Source organism: Lasioglossum baleicum, chromosome 1, assembly GCF_051020765.1.
Source record: "Lasioglossum baleicum chromosome 1, iyLasBale1, whole genome shotgun sequence".
NCBI classification, from domain to species: domain Eukaryota; kingdom Metazoa; phylum Arthropoda; class Insecta; order Hymenoptera; family Halictidae; genus Lasioglossum; species Lasioglossum baleicum.
This window is the reverse complement of record NC_134929.1, coordinates 22,016,959-22,035,714: the sequence shown is the minus strand read 5'-3', so window position 1 is coordinate 22,035,714 and position 18,756 is coordinate 22,016,959. Positions and strand designations below refer to the sequence as shown.

The 18,756-nt window shown below is 44.5% G+C and overlaps 1 protein-coding gene across 1 annotated transcript in view; it reads left to right on the top strand.

The window, feature by feature from the left end:
- The window catches only part of LOC143211244 (uncharacterized), a 43,836-nt gene that overhangs the window by 2,441 nt on the left and 22,639 nt on the right, over positions 1 to 18,756 (top strand). Inside the window, exons 4-6 of the mRNA XM_076428731.1 lie at positions 1,579 to 1,795; positions 1,885 to 2,118; positions 4,547 to 4,691. Of these exons, the coding sequence (XP_076284846.1) occupies positions 1,579 to 1,795; positions 1,885 to 2,118; positions 4,547 to 4,691 (596 nt within the window). The remainder of the gene's footprint in view (positions 1 to 1,578; positions 1,796 to 1,884; positions 2,119 to 4,546; positions 4,692 to 18,756) is intronic.

The window sequence follows — 18,756 nt, the reverse complement described above, 5'->3', positions numbered from 1 at the left end:
TTGAGCTGACAACCATCGAAAAGGAAAAATTGATAGAATTATCGTGCGACAGCTCACTGAAACAAAAGTCTCAAAATGAAACCATAATTCAATTTTGGGTGAATCTTAGTGAAGAGTATGAATCTTTGTATATTGCAAAGAAATGCATGTGTAACGTTTTATTTATGCGAAACGAGCTTCTCGGCACTGGCTGCAATGAAAACCAAATATCGAACCAGGTTAATAGTCGGAAAAGAGTTACAAGTGGCACTCTCCACATAGCCCCCAAGATTTGATAAACTTTGTACCAAGAAACAACAACACTCGCATTAAATTTTGATGCATTAGATGTAGCTTAATTAGTAATTAATTTAAAAATAAATATGCATGTTTGTATTGTTATAGCAAAACCGTATTTGTCTGTAATAAAGTTATTATTATACAAAACGTGTCTATATTATTATATCGATTAAAAGATAGGGAGGCGCGGAAAAATAAATTTTTTTAGGGAACCATAGTAGCATAAAGGTTGGAAACCGCTGGTATAAGCCTAAGTGAAAATTTTCAAGAGACGCTAAAAAAAAGAATCAAAAATTTTATGCCATATTTGGAAGCAAGACACGAGCGTATTTCAAGATGCATTAAATTAAGATGCAATTGTGGAGGTACTAAAAATTGTACGACTTATTCGAAAGCAAGAGACCCGAGTATATTTTCAAGATACAGACATAAAAAAGTGATAATAAAGTTTCCAAGACACTTGCAATTGAAATGATCACAGAGGAATTAAAAACTGTACACAGCATCTGAAAAGAAAAACTGGTTATGAAATCATAAATTATGAGGATACACGGAATTAAAATGCAATGTATATCGAACATCTATTAAACATTTCTGAACTATTCTGTAAAAATTGAGGACATTTTTATTCGAATACGAGAGGGTTGGTTCCAATGAAATGACGGTCATTAAAATAAAACGAGACGGTACACGTACGCACGGTAGAAGCAGGCAAAGAGTTCCACTGCTCTGGAAATCGCACGTTGCCGATCGCGATACTATATCCACGACATACGACCGGCTAATTAAGACGGTAATCTGCCGCGTGGATTGATCGCGTTTCCGCTTGGAATATTAATGTTACCGGTGGAGTACAAAGTATAAAACGCGAAGTTGATATGCGCGATAAATATTTGGGAAGAAAAGGGAAAGTGTGTCACCTGCTGTGCGTGTCTCTTTTTGGATCGGCTCGAGCCTGACGCCGCGCACCGGCAGTGAGTCGATGAAAAATGATCCGGTGATCTGGTCCGAGAGTCTTCGAGTCTCGGTGGTCGGCTAATTGAGAGGTAAAGAATGGGACTGTTGACTTGGCGGTGAGGTCTCGAATTAATCGTCGGGATTCGTGCCTGAAAACTTGTTCTAATCAATGATTTTGTTAAATTTTTTGACATTGAAACAATTTTAATGAAATATTCTAACGTTGAAGAAATTTTAATAAAATACTTGAACACTGAAAAGATGATTAGAAAATATTTCAAGATTGAAAATAGGTGAGAAAACAAACGTTGATAGTGCTACGGAGTAACGTGTAACGAAAAGGTATGAGTCGAGGGAATTTAGGAGGCTTTCGGAGGACCTTGGTGAAAAGACAATCGGCAACCCTGGAGGATGGTTGCGCAACGATCCGAGGCTGGCATCGAGCGGCTCTTTTTTCAAACTTGTTCCCCATATGCGTCCGCATCTTTGGTCGGCGGATGGGACTGACAATAACCTACTGATCGAAGGCAGCTGGACCTTCCTCGAGTCATCTGCCCGTGTAGAGCAGCTCGCGATGCGATAACTAGTCCCCCTTTTGCTTCTCGCCACGAGACCAGCATTAATGGATATTTATTATCGTCATCGAAGGTGGCTACTCAGAAGACAGCTGACTCGGGGAAGACTGCTGATCAACGCCGGATGATGATGATGATGATGATGATGACGACGCGACCGAGAAACCGCTCCCGTGATGCTTCGATCGAACAGTTACGTTTGGGACCACTGATCTGCCTGGTTATGTACTACTACTTCAAATTGCTCCTATTCGTTTTTCGGTATTTTAATTTTGATGTTAATATGGTCGAAATGATGTGGTGTTTGGTATCGTCTTAATCAGAAAAGTGTTACGAATATGACAGCGATAGTTTCGTGGAGAGATGATGGTCCAAGCATCGAAGAAACGAGGAAGGACCTTTCAGGAGCGTAGAAATTAGTCGCCGTGTCTCACGGTCCCCTAGTTCGTCAAAAGATAACTCCTCGAACCGTGACGAAAGTGACTCGATGAACTATACACGTGAACATGATCGCGAGGGTGGCTCGGCGCCAGTATCAGCCTATTAGAGGGATGCTGGCCTGACATTTGAACAGCGTATGGCATTTAACCTCTCTGCAGGGACCCTCTTTCTATATCCCCTGCCTCAAAAACCACCTCGTCGAGCGTTGAAAAAACGCAATTTCCTAGTCGATCGACGCGCAGAAACGTTTCCCGACTATCCCGGTGCGTGATAGAACATCCTGATCAAGGTTGCATCCTCGTGTTCCCCTGTGTGCTCTTCCCACAACCCTGTTTCGGGACGGCACGCGCCCATACGGAGACACGGAGTCGGATGGAATTGCACACTGTGCACGGTGTCCCGTGAGTCAAATATTTGCTATATCTCGCTGCGAACGTGTGCTGGTTGATGATAATCACTTTGTCAGCGGAGCTCTCGCTGAAACATTATCTGAAATTATTCTGTGGCGCCGCACAGTGTCGCGAAATGCCTGTTTTTTGGACAAAAATTGTTCTGTTCATGATAGAGACATGAAACAAAATGGGTTTTCTTCTTTATATTGGAAGCAATCTCAATATAATGTTATTATAAATATAGTCATTTATTTAAACAATAAAAAACGATTTTAATAAACAAAATTTAATTTTCTTGCGCGTTACTAGTACGTGATATTTACAATTTTTAAGTAGCATAATTAATATGTAAGTATAATAGAAATATAAGTACAATAGATAATAATAAATAAATAAAAATAATAGATAATGATAAATACATCAAAATAATAGATAAAAATAAATACATATAAGTATAATAGAAAATATAGATATTAAAAAAAACAACTGTTTCCCTTAAATTATTCATTTTATTATAAATTATTCATATAAATTATAAATTATAAAATATATATATATGTGTTTTTAAAATATATAAAAAGTAGATTAATTTTTTTTTGTTAATAACTTTTTTATAAACAATGACCAACGAGTAACACCATTACAACATTATTCGGGGTGCTGACCTGGACAACATATTAAAAAATCAGCGTGATCGGAGGTTGTTACCTTTTTGTAAATAATTATCTATGATTATTAGAACATTAATTTTTATTTATTTAATCATATCTGTAATTTATGTAATATAAATAATCTTTTATTTATTCAACAACCGTAGTCAAATCTCATATATCTACAAGAGGATATCCGCGTACTCGGCTGCTGACCGGTTCTTGCTACATATTTTGTTAAATAACTCTGATGTTTGCCGGAAGTTGCAAATTAGACTTATATAATATCAAAATATACTATCTTAGGAATAGACACAACCAAAATAACCGATACGTTCGGATACGTTTTTTTGTTATCCTCTGGTAAAGATTAGGAAAACCTATAAAATTTTATTGTTTCATTTCAGGTCAATTATTGTGTTGCATATAAGTATTACAAAATTTTTAAAGTTGAATTACAATTAGCCAACCCTTAGCCATTATTTCCTAAAAAAATTATTTCCTAGAAACGTGTTTTGTTCATATCACAACGTAAACAAGTTACGCTAAGAATTGATGTACTATTTGATCTTCCTAATATTCGCTTACAAGATTCCCTGCAACTAATTTTCTACTGCATTTTTAAAATTTTTGTTTTCAAAAAATGATTATATGGACATTTTAACATAGTAAGAACATAGTTTTGAATCGATATGAAGATGTGACTTTTTCGATTTTTGTCCATGGTTTGCGACACTGTGCGCCGTGGCAAAATCAACCCGTAAGAGTATTTGCTGGTTGTACAAATTACGTAAATTCTAAGGTACTCGACATTATTGATACGTAAACCTATCCTATTATGTATAAGGTACAGTGTCATGGGTGGGAGATGCTTATCGAGTAGGCGTGACCTCGTTGCTCTCGATAGAACCACGCGTTGCTCCCGGTGCCCTGGCAATTTTATGTATGTATTGATAAATACTAACCAGACTGATTGATTAAATGGAAACTAGTTGCAACTATTGGGTTGGCAAATAAGTTCGTTCGGTTTTTTACATTGGAATAAATCACAAAAACCGAACGAATAACCTGGATCGAGTTTTGGGTGCAAGGAGCATCGGTTTCGCGCGCCCAAGAGCCAAGGCAGCGAGAGCAGCGGTTGTTGTCTTCCATAATTGAAAAAGGCAATTGTTTACATCACTGTGTAAACTGATCGAGCCGCGATACTCTCGTTTCCAGGTATGCCGGTGATTCTACGCAGCGCAGCGCTTAGTCACGGTTCGAGGACGCCTCTAAATTTGAAGAAGAGAAGAAAGCAAGGTCCACGAGCATTTATGTCGCGAGCAGAGCAGCTCCTTTGTTCTTTCTGCTGCGTTGCTGTACCGTGAAACGGCGACTTTCATCGATAGCGAGGGACGGTGAGTCGATTATTGTATGTACAATGGATGTATACAATATCGGAGAGACAGACAATCGATAAATGGCATATGTGAATCTAGCAAAAATAATTTTCCACACAAAAATTGGAGAAACATGTTTGAAAATTTTGCCGCAGCGCTATTTCGTTGAAATAAACGGTGGACGAGCAGATAGGAGTTACGTATAAGATGATCTATTATCGCGATCGCTAGGATCCACAAGCCAAACGGTCTTCTGGCGTGCGTTTTTGCAACGCGATTCGCCGTTCCGTATTCCGTAGTAGGCCGAATAACAGGATATACGGTGTCCGATGAACATCCTACAGTCTGCGGCGTCTCTGCCCGTTATCGACCACTCGTGGACACGTTTGCACGGCGATAGGTGCACGCTCCTTTCGATACGAGTCGCGCTCGCGTGTGGGTGGCCACCTATACACGCGACCCTAACGAGAGAGAAAAGAAAAATGAGACGCAACCGAGCGGCTCCTCTCGCTTCGAATAATTCCTCGCTCGTGAAGTCCCGGTTCTTTCACATTTTAACACGTTCGATAGCTTCCCCAACGACGTCACCATGTCGCTGCAGGCTAAAATAGCAGAAATTCGCGAGCGATTTGTCCCGTTCGCCGATACGACGCGACGGAGACAAACGATCTTATCTGGTGCAAGCCAACTCCTTCGTCGATCGCGGTTTACCGTTTCACGCGGCCGCGCGGACGGTATAAATAATGTTGGACGCGTGTCGTGCCGTGTCGATGCGAATCTCGAGCAACAAGACCGGTTCCGTTTAGCGAAAGTATGTACAATTTCGTAGCTACCTGCGAACATAACGCGCTCGCTAAACGGCGTAACCGAGCCACTGATTTCCCGTTGATCGTCATTTAAGAAAACACTCTAAGAATTATTATAAGTCAGAAGAAATGTTTTTATTTTCAAATGAAAGTAGCTCCGACTGCAAATGGTTAAACGTAACGAGACAAAGACTTGATTGTGCCTGTGGACGTTGAAGATTTAGGAACTGGAAACTGGAACGAGGAAGGGAACCGGAGCGCCGTGCCGTTCGCTGAAATGCGTCGCAGTTTTCAATTCCAGGAGCCGCAGAGCACCGACTATCGACTTCGTGAGATCGAAATCACAATACGAGCTTCTGTCCTCCGGTATGCAGAGTTGTATGGCTCCGAGGTATTACCGATGAGTCAGACAACAACGTGGAATGTCGCTAATGAGTCGCGGCGGCCGCGGCCGTTCGAACGAAACGCGGGAGACTCCGTGTCGCCGCGGCTTTTTACGATTTTGCGAAGGCGCGCGTCCTTCTGTGCCAGTTTCCACGAATATCCGACGAAATTCGAGCGTTTCGACGTTAAATTACATCGAGCCTGATTCAGATGCGAAGAAAACGACCGATTCAGAGTGTAAAATAATAGGTCAGCGGTAGCAAAAGAGAATCATGCGACACAAGGCGACGCGACGCGACAATCAGCACGAGATGACACAGCTCGCAGAATCGCACGGAAAAAAAATGTGGTCGGGAGGATAGTGATTTTGAGTCCTCGGCGGCGGCGTCATGCGAGATGCATAATCGCACGTAGCCGTCCGGCCGCACACCTTGATATTCGCGTGTGTCAGCGGATCGTGGGAACTGGTGTAGTATCTTTCAAGAGCGTGGGTCGCCGGTGTTGGTGTTTATTCAACGGGCAGAACAATGCGCGGGACTATGTGGCCCGTTCCGCGTTGCTGCGCCCAAGATCATCGGCAGCTACTGTTCCTCCGAGAGCGAGCCGCTTTGTCGCTTTCCGATGACTAACAATAAAATCGCCAGTGCGCCGCGCCGCACCGCGCCGGTCATTAATGAAAATCATCGTCTCCACCGCCGGGAGCCGGGAGCTTGTGCGGTAAGCCGAGCCATCTCGAAAGGAACGATTACGTGTGCGTGTGTTGTCTTCCACGAGACGAGAGAACTGAGAAACTGTTCCCAACTGGTCACCATTGTCACGAGAACGTAATTTCCTGGCTGCGTCTGTCTGTCTGTCGCTCTCCGTAACTTTCTGTAATATTCTGCGCGACCACCGGTGCTTTACATCATCGTCAGACCGCGGAAAATTCATAATTTTCCAGCTACAGGGCTTCCATTATCCAAACTTCCAGCGTCCGAAGTATCTTTAGCAAAATAAAAACTGTCTGAGTTGATTGCAAGGAACAGAAGCATGACAATGTGAAATAAAAATGAAATAAAAATGAAAATGATAGAACAATATTGTTAGATTTTTCCATTAACCCGACAGTTTTCTATTGCAACTATTCATTTTTCACATGAACGCATAAAATTCGCAAATCCCCAAGAAAGATGGCCACCTAGGCTACAACTTCATCCAAAGATGGCTCCCAACGTGGATGTTCTGTCGGCGAAGCAAAGATGCCTGAAGACGGGTAGCAACCTCGTGAATTCTCCGAGCGAAGATGCCTACGGAACGTTACCAGCCGCAGGGAAATCTGCGTTCGAGCGTCTCGTCGCGAGCTAGCACTGCTGACGGGTAAAAAAACCGACCAGCCATATAGGAGACGGTTGCGCAATAAGTTCCTCGGCGTTTCTCCTTCAATAAGGTTCTGCGGAGGAATCTGGCGGGCGCCTGTTACGCAAAATGCCAATTGCTGCCCGCCTCCGTTCCTCCCCCGCCTGCCAACGATCCTAACCTCGATTCCCGTGTTCATCTCCCGGTTCACGGCGGAACAATGGCGGCATTAGCGGCTCGCGGCCGTTCCGCAAAGATTTCTCAGAGCCTGGCCTAGCGCGTTAACGCAATTTCCACGAAAGGTGTGTACTCCACGGAAGACAGCTCGTGGAGCCACCGAGGTCCCCGGTTATTGATCGTCGAGGCTAGCCGGCTCGGCTCGGCTCGGCTCGGTTGCCAACCTGGCTGGCTACCTAGCTGGCTGGCTGGCTGGCTGGCTGGCTGGCTCGTTGATTTTACTCCCAGCTAGAGGAGGACCATACTGGATGTCGTATAGATAATGCTCGCCTATACCTACAAACGGTGTACACCCACACCTGCCCCAGGCTAAGCTACACGTAAGCCCTCCGCTCTGCCCGGGGAACGGGACGCAGATACCGATTAAACGCCGCGCCGTCTGCCCCCTCAATATTCCGCTTCCCAACAAACCGTTTTGGAACCAGCGATTATTCCCCGGTTTATCTGCTACCTTTCTAGCGAGATCTCGATCTTTTACAAGTGAGTTTTCTTATTCTGTAAATTCAAGTCGTTGGATACGAATATAACTTAATCCTCGAATTGTGTGTAACGTCCATGGTTTCGTTCGAACTTCGCTCGGTACTCACCCTCGGCTAACTGTCCCTGGACAGAAAAAGCTGAAAAAGTGGACTGCGGCGAGGTTTTCCAGGAATCTCTCCGAGCGTGTATAATATTCGTGGAAAGGGGGAAGATTATTGGCGCAGGTTGGTCTTGGCTCGAAGGGAGCGAGTCAGACAACTTGGGGGCTGCCAAGCTTTCGCTTGGTTGTTGCCGCTGGGATCCGAGTTGGTAGGTGGTTTTCGTAGCCTGGCAACCTGGGCTAGTTCCAGCCGTAACCACACCCTCGATTGACCAATTTATTACTCATCTAACAACCGGTCCGCTACCGTGCAGACCGCGCGCTGCGCTGCGCTGTGTGTGATTCCGAAAGGGGGTTGGATCGTGCGTCGATCCCACAGACGAGCCCTGGAGGTTCCACGGGCCTCTAACCTAGATTTTAATGCTCTCTCCACCTTTCTTGTCCGCTCCGATGTCCGCTGGTCCCGCCAGTCGATCGATAACATGTTCCTTTGCTTTAGATTTCCATGATTTTTACACCTGGCTCGCCCTGGTTCAGCTGGCATTACCGCCGGAGTCGCGGAGCCCGTCATTTTCATACGTTCCAGATAGAATTTCAGATTGCGGGGATTATTCGATAATCGAGGGTGTCTCCGTCCTAAGCCTGTAAAAATCGCACATCCCCTAACACAGATACTATTAGCTTCTTAACGTAGCCTAGCTCGTCGCATCAGGGCCCTCGCCGCGCATCAGGACCAATGTACCTTATAAACCACCCTCTCAAATCCAAACACAAGAAGATCCTCACGAAGCTCCCCAGGTCGTCCCAAGCGTTGAGACGCGACAATCGTCGATTCCGTGGCCATAATAACCGTCCTGTGCCCTCGAAGGGGCGCCGGAGAGAGTCAGACAGAGTTAGAGAGGGTCGTAGAGACAGACAGACAGACAGAGAGAGAGAGAGAGAGAGAGAGAGAGAGAGAGAGAGGCGATGGGGGTTGCGGTACGGGGAGCGAGAGGAACCAATTCGTGACGTGACGTGGCCCGAGGTACGAATGCGAGAAGTTGCGAGGAAGCCTTAATGATCAAAGCGCTTCTTCCACGAACCCGGGGAATCTGATTCAAGGGGATAGGGGGAAAGAGAGAGGTGGGCAACACGGGCGTGGGTGGACGGACGGACGGACGGACGGACGGGCGGCTAAAGTCAGATCTCCAAGGTTTTATAGGTGTGTTGGCTACAAACGGTTGCTAGGCTACGGCAACCGGTCAATACGCGCCTAGAGCTGGAACGTCACCGGTGCGGTGGAGAGTTGCTCTCTCCACCTGTCCCACCCTTCGCGTACCTCCTCCTCCCCCTCCCCCACCGAACCACCCCTCGCGCCCACCTCGACATCCAGCAGCAGCAGCACCCAGGACACCAACGCCACTCTGTTCCCTTCCTCTTCTCTCCTCCTTCTAGCTCTGCTCCTCTTCCTCCTCTTCCTCCTCTTCCTCCTCTTCAGCCTCCTACTACACTCCTTGTCAAAAAGATAGCCCAGGTGTGCTATCTTTAATTTCTCAATGACGCGTGTAGAATTTTTCATCTGTAACATATAATATCAAAACGTTATGAGCTCAGAATATGCGGCTTGCCGGAAATAAGTCACAATGTCGTAGATGTTTGTACACGACAAAGAAAAACTGTTCCATACAAAGGTCCAAATGATAGCACACTCTGTGAATATGTTTAGAAATTGCTCAGTATTTCATGATCTATCAACGAGTAAAGATTACAGTACAATATTATACAGGGTGTCCCAAAATTCCTGCACATCCCGGGAATGGAAGGTTCCTGAGACCATTTGAAACGACATTTTCCTGTGCAAAAATGTTATCCGCGGCTTTGTTTAGAAGTTATTAACGAAAAACAAGGACCAATCAGAGCGCGACCTAGACGCGAGTTAGCACAGGTCGGCCCAGCGCACCAACTGTCGATTCGCACCAACAAATTCTTGGACTAAAACAGCAACAGTTATCAGTAGCGAAAATATCGAAAGTAATAAAAAGAAGTCGTAAAGTAATACACAATTTCTTAAAAAATGTTGAAGATCATGGCAAGAAGAAAAGTATTGGTCGGTCATCATCGTTAACCGATTGTGATAAGCGAGCAATTTTGCATGTAGAAATCTAATGTTGGTGCCAGTGTTTCAAGTGTTCGTCGAGTTCTACTATCCTGCAAAAATATTAAGAGGCTAAATTTTAACAAGAAACCTTCGTTAACAACGAAACACAAAGCGGAACGTTTACGCTTTGCAAAAGAAAAAGTGGATTGGAAAAAGAAATGGAGAAGGGCACTATTTTCGGACGGAAAAAAATTTAACCTGGATGGTCCTGATGGGTTCCAATATTATTTTCATGACATAAGAAAAGAGACAATGTCAGCAATTCGACAACAAATGGTATCAAGTTCATGAATGGGAGAATGAATTGTGTCCAATACATAAATTTAATCAAAGAACAAATAAATAATCATGCAAAACACATTTCTGGACCTGATTACATCTTTCAACAAGACAATGCATCTGTACACACATCAAGATTGGTCCAATCGTATTCTAATGAAAATAATATATCTGTTTCGCCGTGGCCTGCACGCTCTCCGGACCTTAATATTATTGAAAATTGCTGAACAGAACTTGTTGGAAAGCAGTATCAACACGTACAAGAATTAAAAAATGCAATCGCACGCGAATTGGATACGTTAAGTCAAAATTATATTGAAAAACTATATAAATTGATATCAAATCTCGTACAATAGAAGAAATAGAAAATAAAGGGGGATATGAAATAAGTATATATGTTTGATAAGTAGTTATTGTTAGTTAAAATTTATGTTCATTATTATTTTGTTATTGTACGTGTTCTATGATTTCTTTCTTAAAATAAAACAATTTTTTTTGTTACACACTAAACCTTATAATATTTTTAATTATTTTCAATGAACCGCATATTCTGAACTCATAATGTTTTGATATTATACGTCACAAACGTAAAACTTTACATGCGTCATTGAGAAATTGAAGATAGCACACCTCGGCTATCTTTTTGACGAGGAGTGTAGTCTCCTACTTTTCTGCTCCTCCATCCACCATCCAGCGACGCCGACTCGCTCTCCACCTTCTCCACCTTCTTCAGGCTGTTAACGACGAGGGCCGCCAACCCCTCCATATCTCGTTCTCTCTCGTCCGCTGCCGGCTTTCCGGCTCTCTCCACCCACGCAAGCACGCACCCACCACCGCCAACCCCCGATGGAGATACGCTTCCGTAGGAAATCGGACGAGGATGGGGTTAAATGGAATTAACCCCTTATGATTTCTTTCGCAACTGCCGCGTAATTAGATCGACCATTTTGCCCGTACACTGCGGGAAATTTATTTCTTCGGGTTCATTTGAAAATGGCTGAAAATCTCAATAGATACATTCTCGTTATTGCGGAAGAATATTGTAAAATAGACGAACGACGGGAAAGTAGAGACAAAGTTACCGTCTCCGAACAATATTCGTTGAATTTCACAGAATCAGCTTTCTTGTCACATGTAATTACCTGAAAAAAAGACAAATATAGATATTACGTGGCATATGTTATTATCATCCGATCCACATCTTTAAGAATAAAGGATGACAAGCACAAGGAAGTTCTCTCTCAAGAAGCGAAAACGCTGCTGTTGGATCAATACATTAATGGTGGGTCTCATAAGTGCCAAATGTAGTTCCATTCAATTGGTAATTCTCAGGGCCAGATTTACAATTTAAAATTTTGCGGTTTAGGGTTTAGGGTTAAGAAGTGTCGGCAACTCAGCTGGGACATGCAAATTTATGGTATGGGCGGACGAAGTATCGGAGTTATTGGGCTTTGTAGATAAGGATTCTTGATTGTGACAGTTAATGATTTTCGCGCAGCACGTCATCAAAGAGTATAGTCCTTCACGAACATTTAAAAAAAAATTCCAATTGAATCGATGAAAAACTGAGTTGTCGGCAGATTTTTGTCCAAAAAGATCGGTTTCCGGCCCACTGTGGCGGCGCGGCGCGGCGTCGAACAACAAAATGGCAAAGACATCGCGAACGACGACGGTGTTCGAGGCGTTGCCATCGATAAATTTCACGGTGCATAATGGATTAAGTGAAACGTACCGCGCGGAATAAAACGGACCGTTTAAGATCAACGCCTCCGATAAGATCGCTCGTAGCTTTATGCAATTTTGTACCAATTATTACGTACACAATCGAACGCCGTATCTCTCCGCATTTTAAACGCACGAAACCTGCCCGACACACAATTCGTGTCCACGCCTCGGGGCGATATCATGCCAGCTAGTTTGCTCGCCACCTAAACCTCTAACCGCTCCTACGTATACATTATACATACATATACATATGTATATGTATTTCACTATAGCTTCCGAATTTTCCACGTGGCCACGTTATCGCCTAAACTTTCCCATTGGTCGACACGAAATATTCCCGAAGATCGTCCAATCACCCCACACATTCATAAAATGCTGTGAACACTTCTGGACGGAAGTATTTATGTACTGTGTGATCGACGCATCGCTTTGCATAAAAAAATCGATCTTTCGCATCTTTCAAAAAATTGTTACCGGACCTTGAAGAACAATATTCAGCGAATTTTTTGTCGACGCTATCTCCCTGTTGTATTCGCGCGTGTTCCTTTCGTGGCGAAGCAACCACCCATTTCCGGGAACCGCAGCCACGGGAAGCCCCGGGGACAAGCGAAAGGGGTGCATCGTCCTTCTCTCTCTCTCTCTCTGGCACTCTCCCTCTCTCTCTTTCCTATTCCCTCTCCGTTCCTCTCCTTCTCTAGATTGAGTCTGCACCACCAGCAAACACCCGAGCGTTCCCCGTGTCATGTCGGTGCATCCCCATGCTACAACCGGTGGCCACGATCATCCTACGCGCGTCCTGCTTCCTTTCCACCGCTCTTTTGCGACTCGATGACTACGTCGCTTTCGGCCCCCAAACGGCTTCCTTTCCACGACGAAAGGTCGCCGCAATTACCGAGGGATCCACCCTAACAGACGATCCTGTTGGGGGTGGGTTTCTCCTGCGGTGTCTCGCGGTGTCTTGCGGTTCCTGGCCTCTCGATAGATACGGCACTGCTCGCGTTCACATATATGTATACAGCTTGTCAAATCTAGCTGTGCGGCTGAATGTCCCCCGCAAGGGGAAATGACCCCGCTGCGCAGTGGTAAATAGCCGGAACTTCACAACGATACGTCACCTGTCAAACGATTCACGTTGCGACAGTTCAGTTAAAAAGTATAGTGTAGGATCTGGTCGTCAACGCGGATGGAATTTCGTTGACTTCGGACGAGACAAATTAACTTGACAATACGAACAATGAACGGACAGTTTATTACGATTAACAATAAGAAACGTTGACAATTTTACGATTCGCGCAACACGGTATTCTCTCGCCTCTAATACTCTATATAATCGACTACTCTCTGTACGACTCTTCATCCTAGACTGCTCTGCACAACTCTTTACATCAGACTGCCCTCTTGGTTTTCGAATTGTCGTCGGTTACACGGCGCGGGGGTTTTTTGCCTCCGCAACGGCCGGCGACAACTCCTTCGCGACACCGAGCGACAACCTTACTGTTTGTTGTCGCTCGCATACACACACACACATTCATACGTCACGCAACACACAAACATACAGTTTCGCGTTCACATCCTACAATAGTGACACAAGTGTATTCACACAAACATATAAACAGTTGTTTTGTATGTTTACTGCTGTAAGAAATAATGGACAGTACGCACTTTTGACGAGGTGCGTACTTTACCGTTCAAATGTTGCATCCTTCTCTCGTCGAGTGCGGTCTTTGTTTTCTTCTGCGCATCCCTATGAATTTGGTCAACCGCACAGCTACATTTGACAAGCGAAGAATTAATGCGGAGAGAATCGTATAGCGGATTATATCCGAACTGATCGGCGGAATATAACAAAATATTTGATCGTTTCAGAAATAGAATATAGATACTGGAGGATAACTATAAAATCGTGGATTAAACAAGCAAATATGCTGCGAATAATTTCATTTTCAGGCTCATTTTAATCTCAGCCTCCTCTTCATCATTTAAAATGCCACCGATATGTTGGTAACAATTCCATTAAATAACAGATAAACGCGTAAAATTGGTAGAGAAGTTGCAGAGATTTTCCGAGTTCGCAGAACCATCGCTAACGACGCGACGCGACGTCAGCTAGAGCTAATCGTGCTCACGATATTAGGAAAATCTGTTAATGGCGAGCGCGCAAAGTACCGCCTCGCTTTCACCGAGATCATTAGAGCAGCTCCTCGACTCGCGTTCTCCGACATTTCGGCTGGAAAGCTCGATTATTCATTCTAACGAGCTGATTTTATCGGGAAAAACCTCGTTCGGTTACTCGTACACAGACCATCGCGGCCGGCCACTGCTCGAACCTCTTCGCTATTCCGGCCGAGGATTTTGCGTCATTATGATTTATACGCGGACGATGCAAATTTCGCGGCGAGCTTCTCCTCGCTAAATCTCTTATCGATCATATTTCCTCGGCTGCCTGTCTCGACGATGTTGGAATTTATACGAGCTCATTATACGCGGTATTCGCCGAGCAACGAATACCCCGTCTAGATTTCAATTCTTTCCTCTGTGCGTACGCTTCTTCTTCTAATTAGCCGATTTTCCGGTGGAAAATGAACCCGCTCCGCGTAACAGTGCTTAGTATTCTAACAGATACCGCAACGAAAAATTACACTCGATAGACGGTAACACGGGAGAAAGTGAGTCGGGTTTATTAATCGCTGTTTACCCGAGCTGCATTCTTTTCTGAATATTTCCGTTTTCGATCTTCCATTCGCGAAAAGTACTTGTTTCGGTTTAATTGCGAACAAAAAAGCTGGAGGTAAATATTGTATTATTATTAGTTTCGTAAAGAAATTGTTTTTCGAATTCTCGGATACAAAAACCCTTACCCTAATTGATTTAGTACTATGTACTAACACGTGACAGGATTATAAGGGTGCTAATGGGAGATTAGCCTGATATGGGTCACAAAGCTTTTAAATAAAATTCAATACAAACCTCGATACCTTCACGACTAAAATGAACCTTGAATCATCCATGAAAGAACAACACCGACCCAAGGGTTACTCTACAGCCCTCGTTCTCTGTATAGTACTCCGAGGTAGAAACTTGTCGGGTCGAGGCAACCCTAATTGCGGCCACGAACCGCGGAGAGTTGCGTCTCGTGTTATGAGTTACAAAACAGACGGTAGAATTTTTTTTTCATTTTCCCGGCGATTTCACTGGAATCAGTATTCTAGGAAACGATTCTTCCGCTTCAGTTTTTATTCATACGGTCGGCGAGCTCCAGGAGGAGAGCCCCGCTGCCCGCCCATACAAGGCCCTCATCCACTCGCAATGAAAGTCAAGTGATCTACCCGCGGGCGAGTCGATTCCTACATCCTCACCTGCGCTCACCTGTCTTCCGCTCACTTTCCTTACCCCTGCGAACGGCCACACTCCGCTCGATCCGCAGCGCGAGCATTTCAGTTACATACATGGTTCGCTACGAAACCGACTGTGTCCGCTACAGCACACAAACCAATCCGAAGATTTTATAATATGTACTTCTTGAACGTTTCGGTGAATGATTTCTCCGGAAAATTTCGTTTATATCGCGTACAAACGCTGTTCTACGTATAATATCATACTTTTTTTGCTTCTAATGATTTTTATTGTGAAATTGTTATCAACATATTGGAGGCATTCTAACAACAAAGGGAATTTCTTGCGCGATTTTCCGGAAAATATGGCGGCGACGCGCGACGCGGGAGATAGCGCATCCGAGAACATTGAACTCGGAATGCTGCTGACAAAAGACAAGCTCCCCGCCTCTGCTTCACAGACACCATACAGTATACAATGTATACTACTACATATTGTACCTGTGTACATCGTTCCCATCGTACACTAGCTTCGATTCTTCTCTCTCCCCTCCTCTCTGCTTTCTATATTCTGATTTTCCACCGAAACACGAACAGCCAGCGTCGATAGGATTCTCATTAATTAACATTCAATGTAACAAAGTCAGCCCGCATACGGGGGCCTTGAAACGGATCCCAACCGTTCCGCTACAAGCTAGTACTCTCCCGTCTAGCGTCGATCCTTTAAATAATCTGGATCTATGGATCGATTAGCGTTAATTGCCCTTCGAAATGACTCCACTTAGAGTGTACTAACGAGCGCTTAAAACTTCGGGGCCTAAATACTGTAGGCTCTCGGACGTTGTGCGAACGTATCCTCGAATGAGATTGTCGCTAAAATTTATCATAATTGCTTATAGACCAGTCAACGAAAAGTTGTAGAGGGAAATGGAAGGAACACAATTTTCAACTTTGGGTCTTTGTTTGCACTAGTTAGGAGGTAAACATACTAAAAGTCCCTACTCGTAGAAGGTCTCCTTTTTCGGTTCTCCGTTTATATCTCGGAAACTATGCGTCCTAGCGATAAGACCATTCTGTACAAAATTAAAACAGACAAAATGTGTCACAAGATTGATTCGATTCAGTTTTTCGCTATCTCGCATAGTTTCCGAGATATCCGCGCTCAAAGTTCACTAATTGTGCTGAAGAGCTAGCTAGTCAAATAAGGCAAAAACTTTTTCACAATTAGTGAACTTTGAGCGCGGATATCTCGGAAACTATGCGTGATAGCGAAAAACTGAATCGAATCAATCTTGTGGCACATTTAGTCAGCTTTAATTTTGTATAGAATGGTCTTATCGCTAGGACGCATAGTTTCCAAGATATAAGCGGAAAACCGAGAACGGGACATTCTATTTTGTTGGCAAATAAGTTCGTTCGGTTTTTTACAGTGGAATAAATCACAAAAACCGAACGAACTTATTTGCCAACCCAATATATGCCCCTCTGCACCCTGCTCACCCCCTAGGAGTGAGGACTTTTAGTATGTTTACCTCCTAACTAGTCCAAACAAAGTCCCAAAGTTAAAAATTGTGTTCCTTCCATTTCCCTCTACACCCCCTTATGAGAATTCATTGATTGGACTATTATAATTATCAGCGAGTAAGCGCAGTTGCATCGAGTTGCAGCGCAGCGAACAGTGAATCTGATTGGGTGCATTTGACCGGAGATATATGCACAATGCACATCCGCAGGTGCATCGGCTGTTGAAGGTGGGCGAGAGGTCTCCCTCGAGGAGAGATGAAAAGAAATACATAGTACATGTATGTATGTATGATATCGCGTAGAGACCGTAAGCGCGGCCGCGTTGCCCACGGATCATGGAGGAAAAGAGGGAAACTTTATAAGAAACGCTTCCGGATGTGGGAATTCTAATCTTGATCAATCCTCGCGGCGAGATAACGACCGACTGGCTGAAACGTTCTTGTTCGTGCGCTCGCCGAGAAGCGGATCGAGATTGCTATGGAAATGCGTGTGCTCTCCGCGGCTAGGTTCCTTACGCCGGCACGCCACTCTTCTGTGATTTAAACGAGCATCGAAATGAATTGTGGCCTCGTTAACCGCCGCGGATAAGTCGCCCTTATTCTCCGACTGCCGTACGACAATCGTCGAACTTTGATATCGGACGTTTCGCGAAGCACAACCGCCTATTCGATGTTTCGATATCGTTTTATCGCAACGCCTTTTGGTAGTTCAGGGCAATATCTTCCGTTGAAGAATGTGCAGCGAACTCGAGGATCGGAGATCGATGATATTCGTATTATTCCGATGATTTCGTAGCGGTATCGACGAGAGGCGAACCCGAACCCGAGCGACCATAGTTACCGCTCGCGCTGGAATATTCTCCGTGCAAAAGCTTACGCTTCTCGTTTATCAACTCGCCTTTTGTGATACGCGATCTGCTATATTCGCACCGGTGTCATCGCCGGCAAGTTGTCGCCGCTATAATACGAGAACGGTTCCGAGAAAACGGATGCGGCGCTAATATTTCCGAGGCACGTGTAACACGCAACGCGATCGCCCGAGGAATCGCCGATCTCGCAGAATTGCAACATTGCTGTTCGAACGGGAGCCGGGCAGCCGCATTTAAAAAAAAAGAAAAAAACGTCGCTCGATAATCGACGATCCATCGGACACTTTCACCGTCGACAAGCGATCTACCGCTAATTACCCGCTGCTCCTGTCGCGAGTTCGACGAAAATCAAGAAACGCTGATTTGTAGTTTTATCCCGACCGATTATTTTTCAGTCCGGCCAATTAATTATGCAGTTTGTAACGCGAAAAGTGGCACACACGACTGTCCAAACTTAAGGAAACTGTTTCTGGGGCTCGGTTGCAGCCGAACGAAAACGAGACTTCTTCATTTGCATCGGATCTGGTTTAAGGTCCGGTTCGCGTTCACCTAACCCAGGCATAATTGAAAACGAAACTGTACTTCGCCCGGCTAATTGGAAATACACCGAGAAGTTTATGTCGATTGATTTCCGTCGCCCAGCTGGCTAATTGGCAGACGATAAACAGAAAATGTAATTCACATGTTTTCGAAGTTCGATCGACGGTTGAACGAAAAAGAAATTTATTTGCCGGTCTCGTGCGACCAATCGAAGCTGGTAAAGACATCTCGCGATCACTGCGAGCACGCCAGCGCCTGCGGTCGTTGTTGTAATGAAAAATGTCACGAAATTGCTGATTATCTGCTCGTACGATCCTCAAGATTGTTGCACGAAGG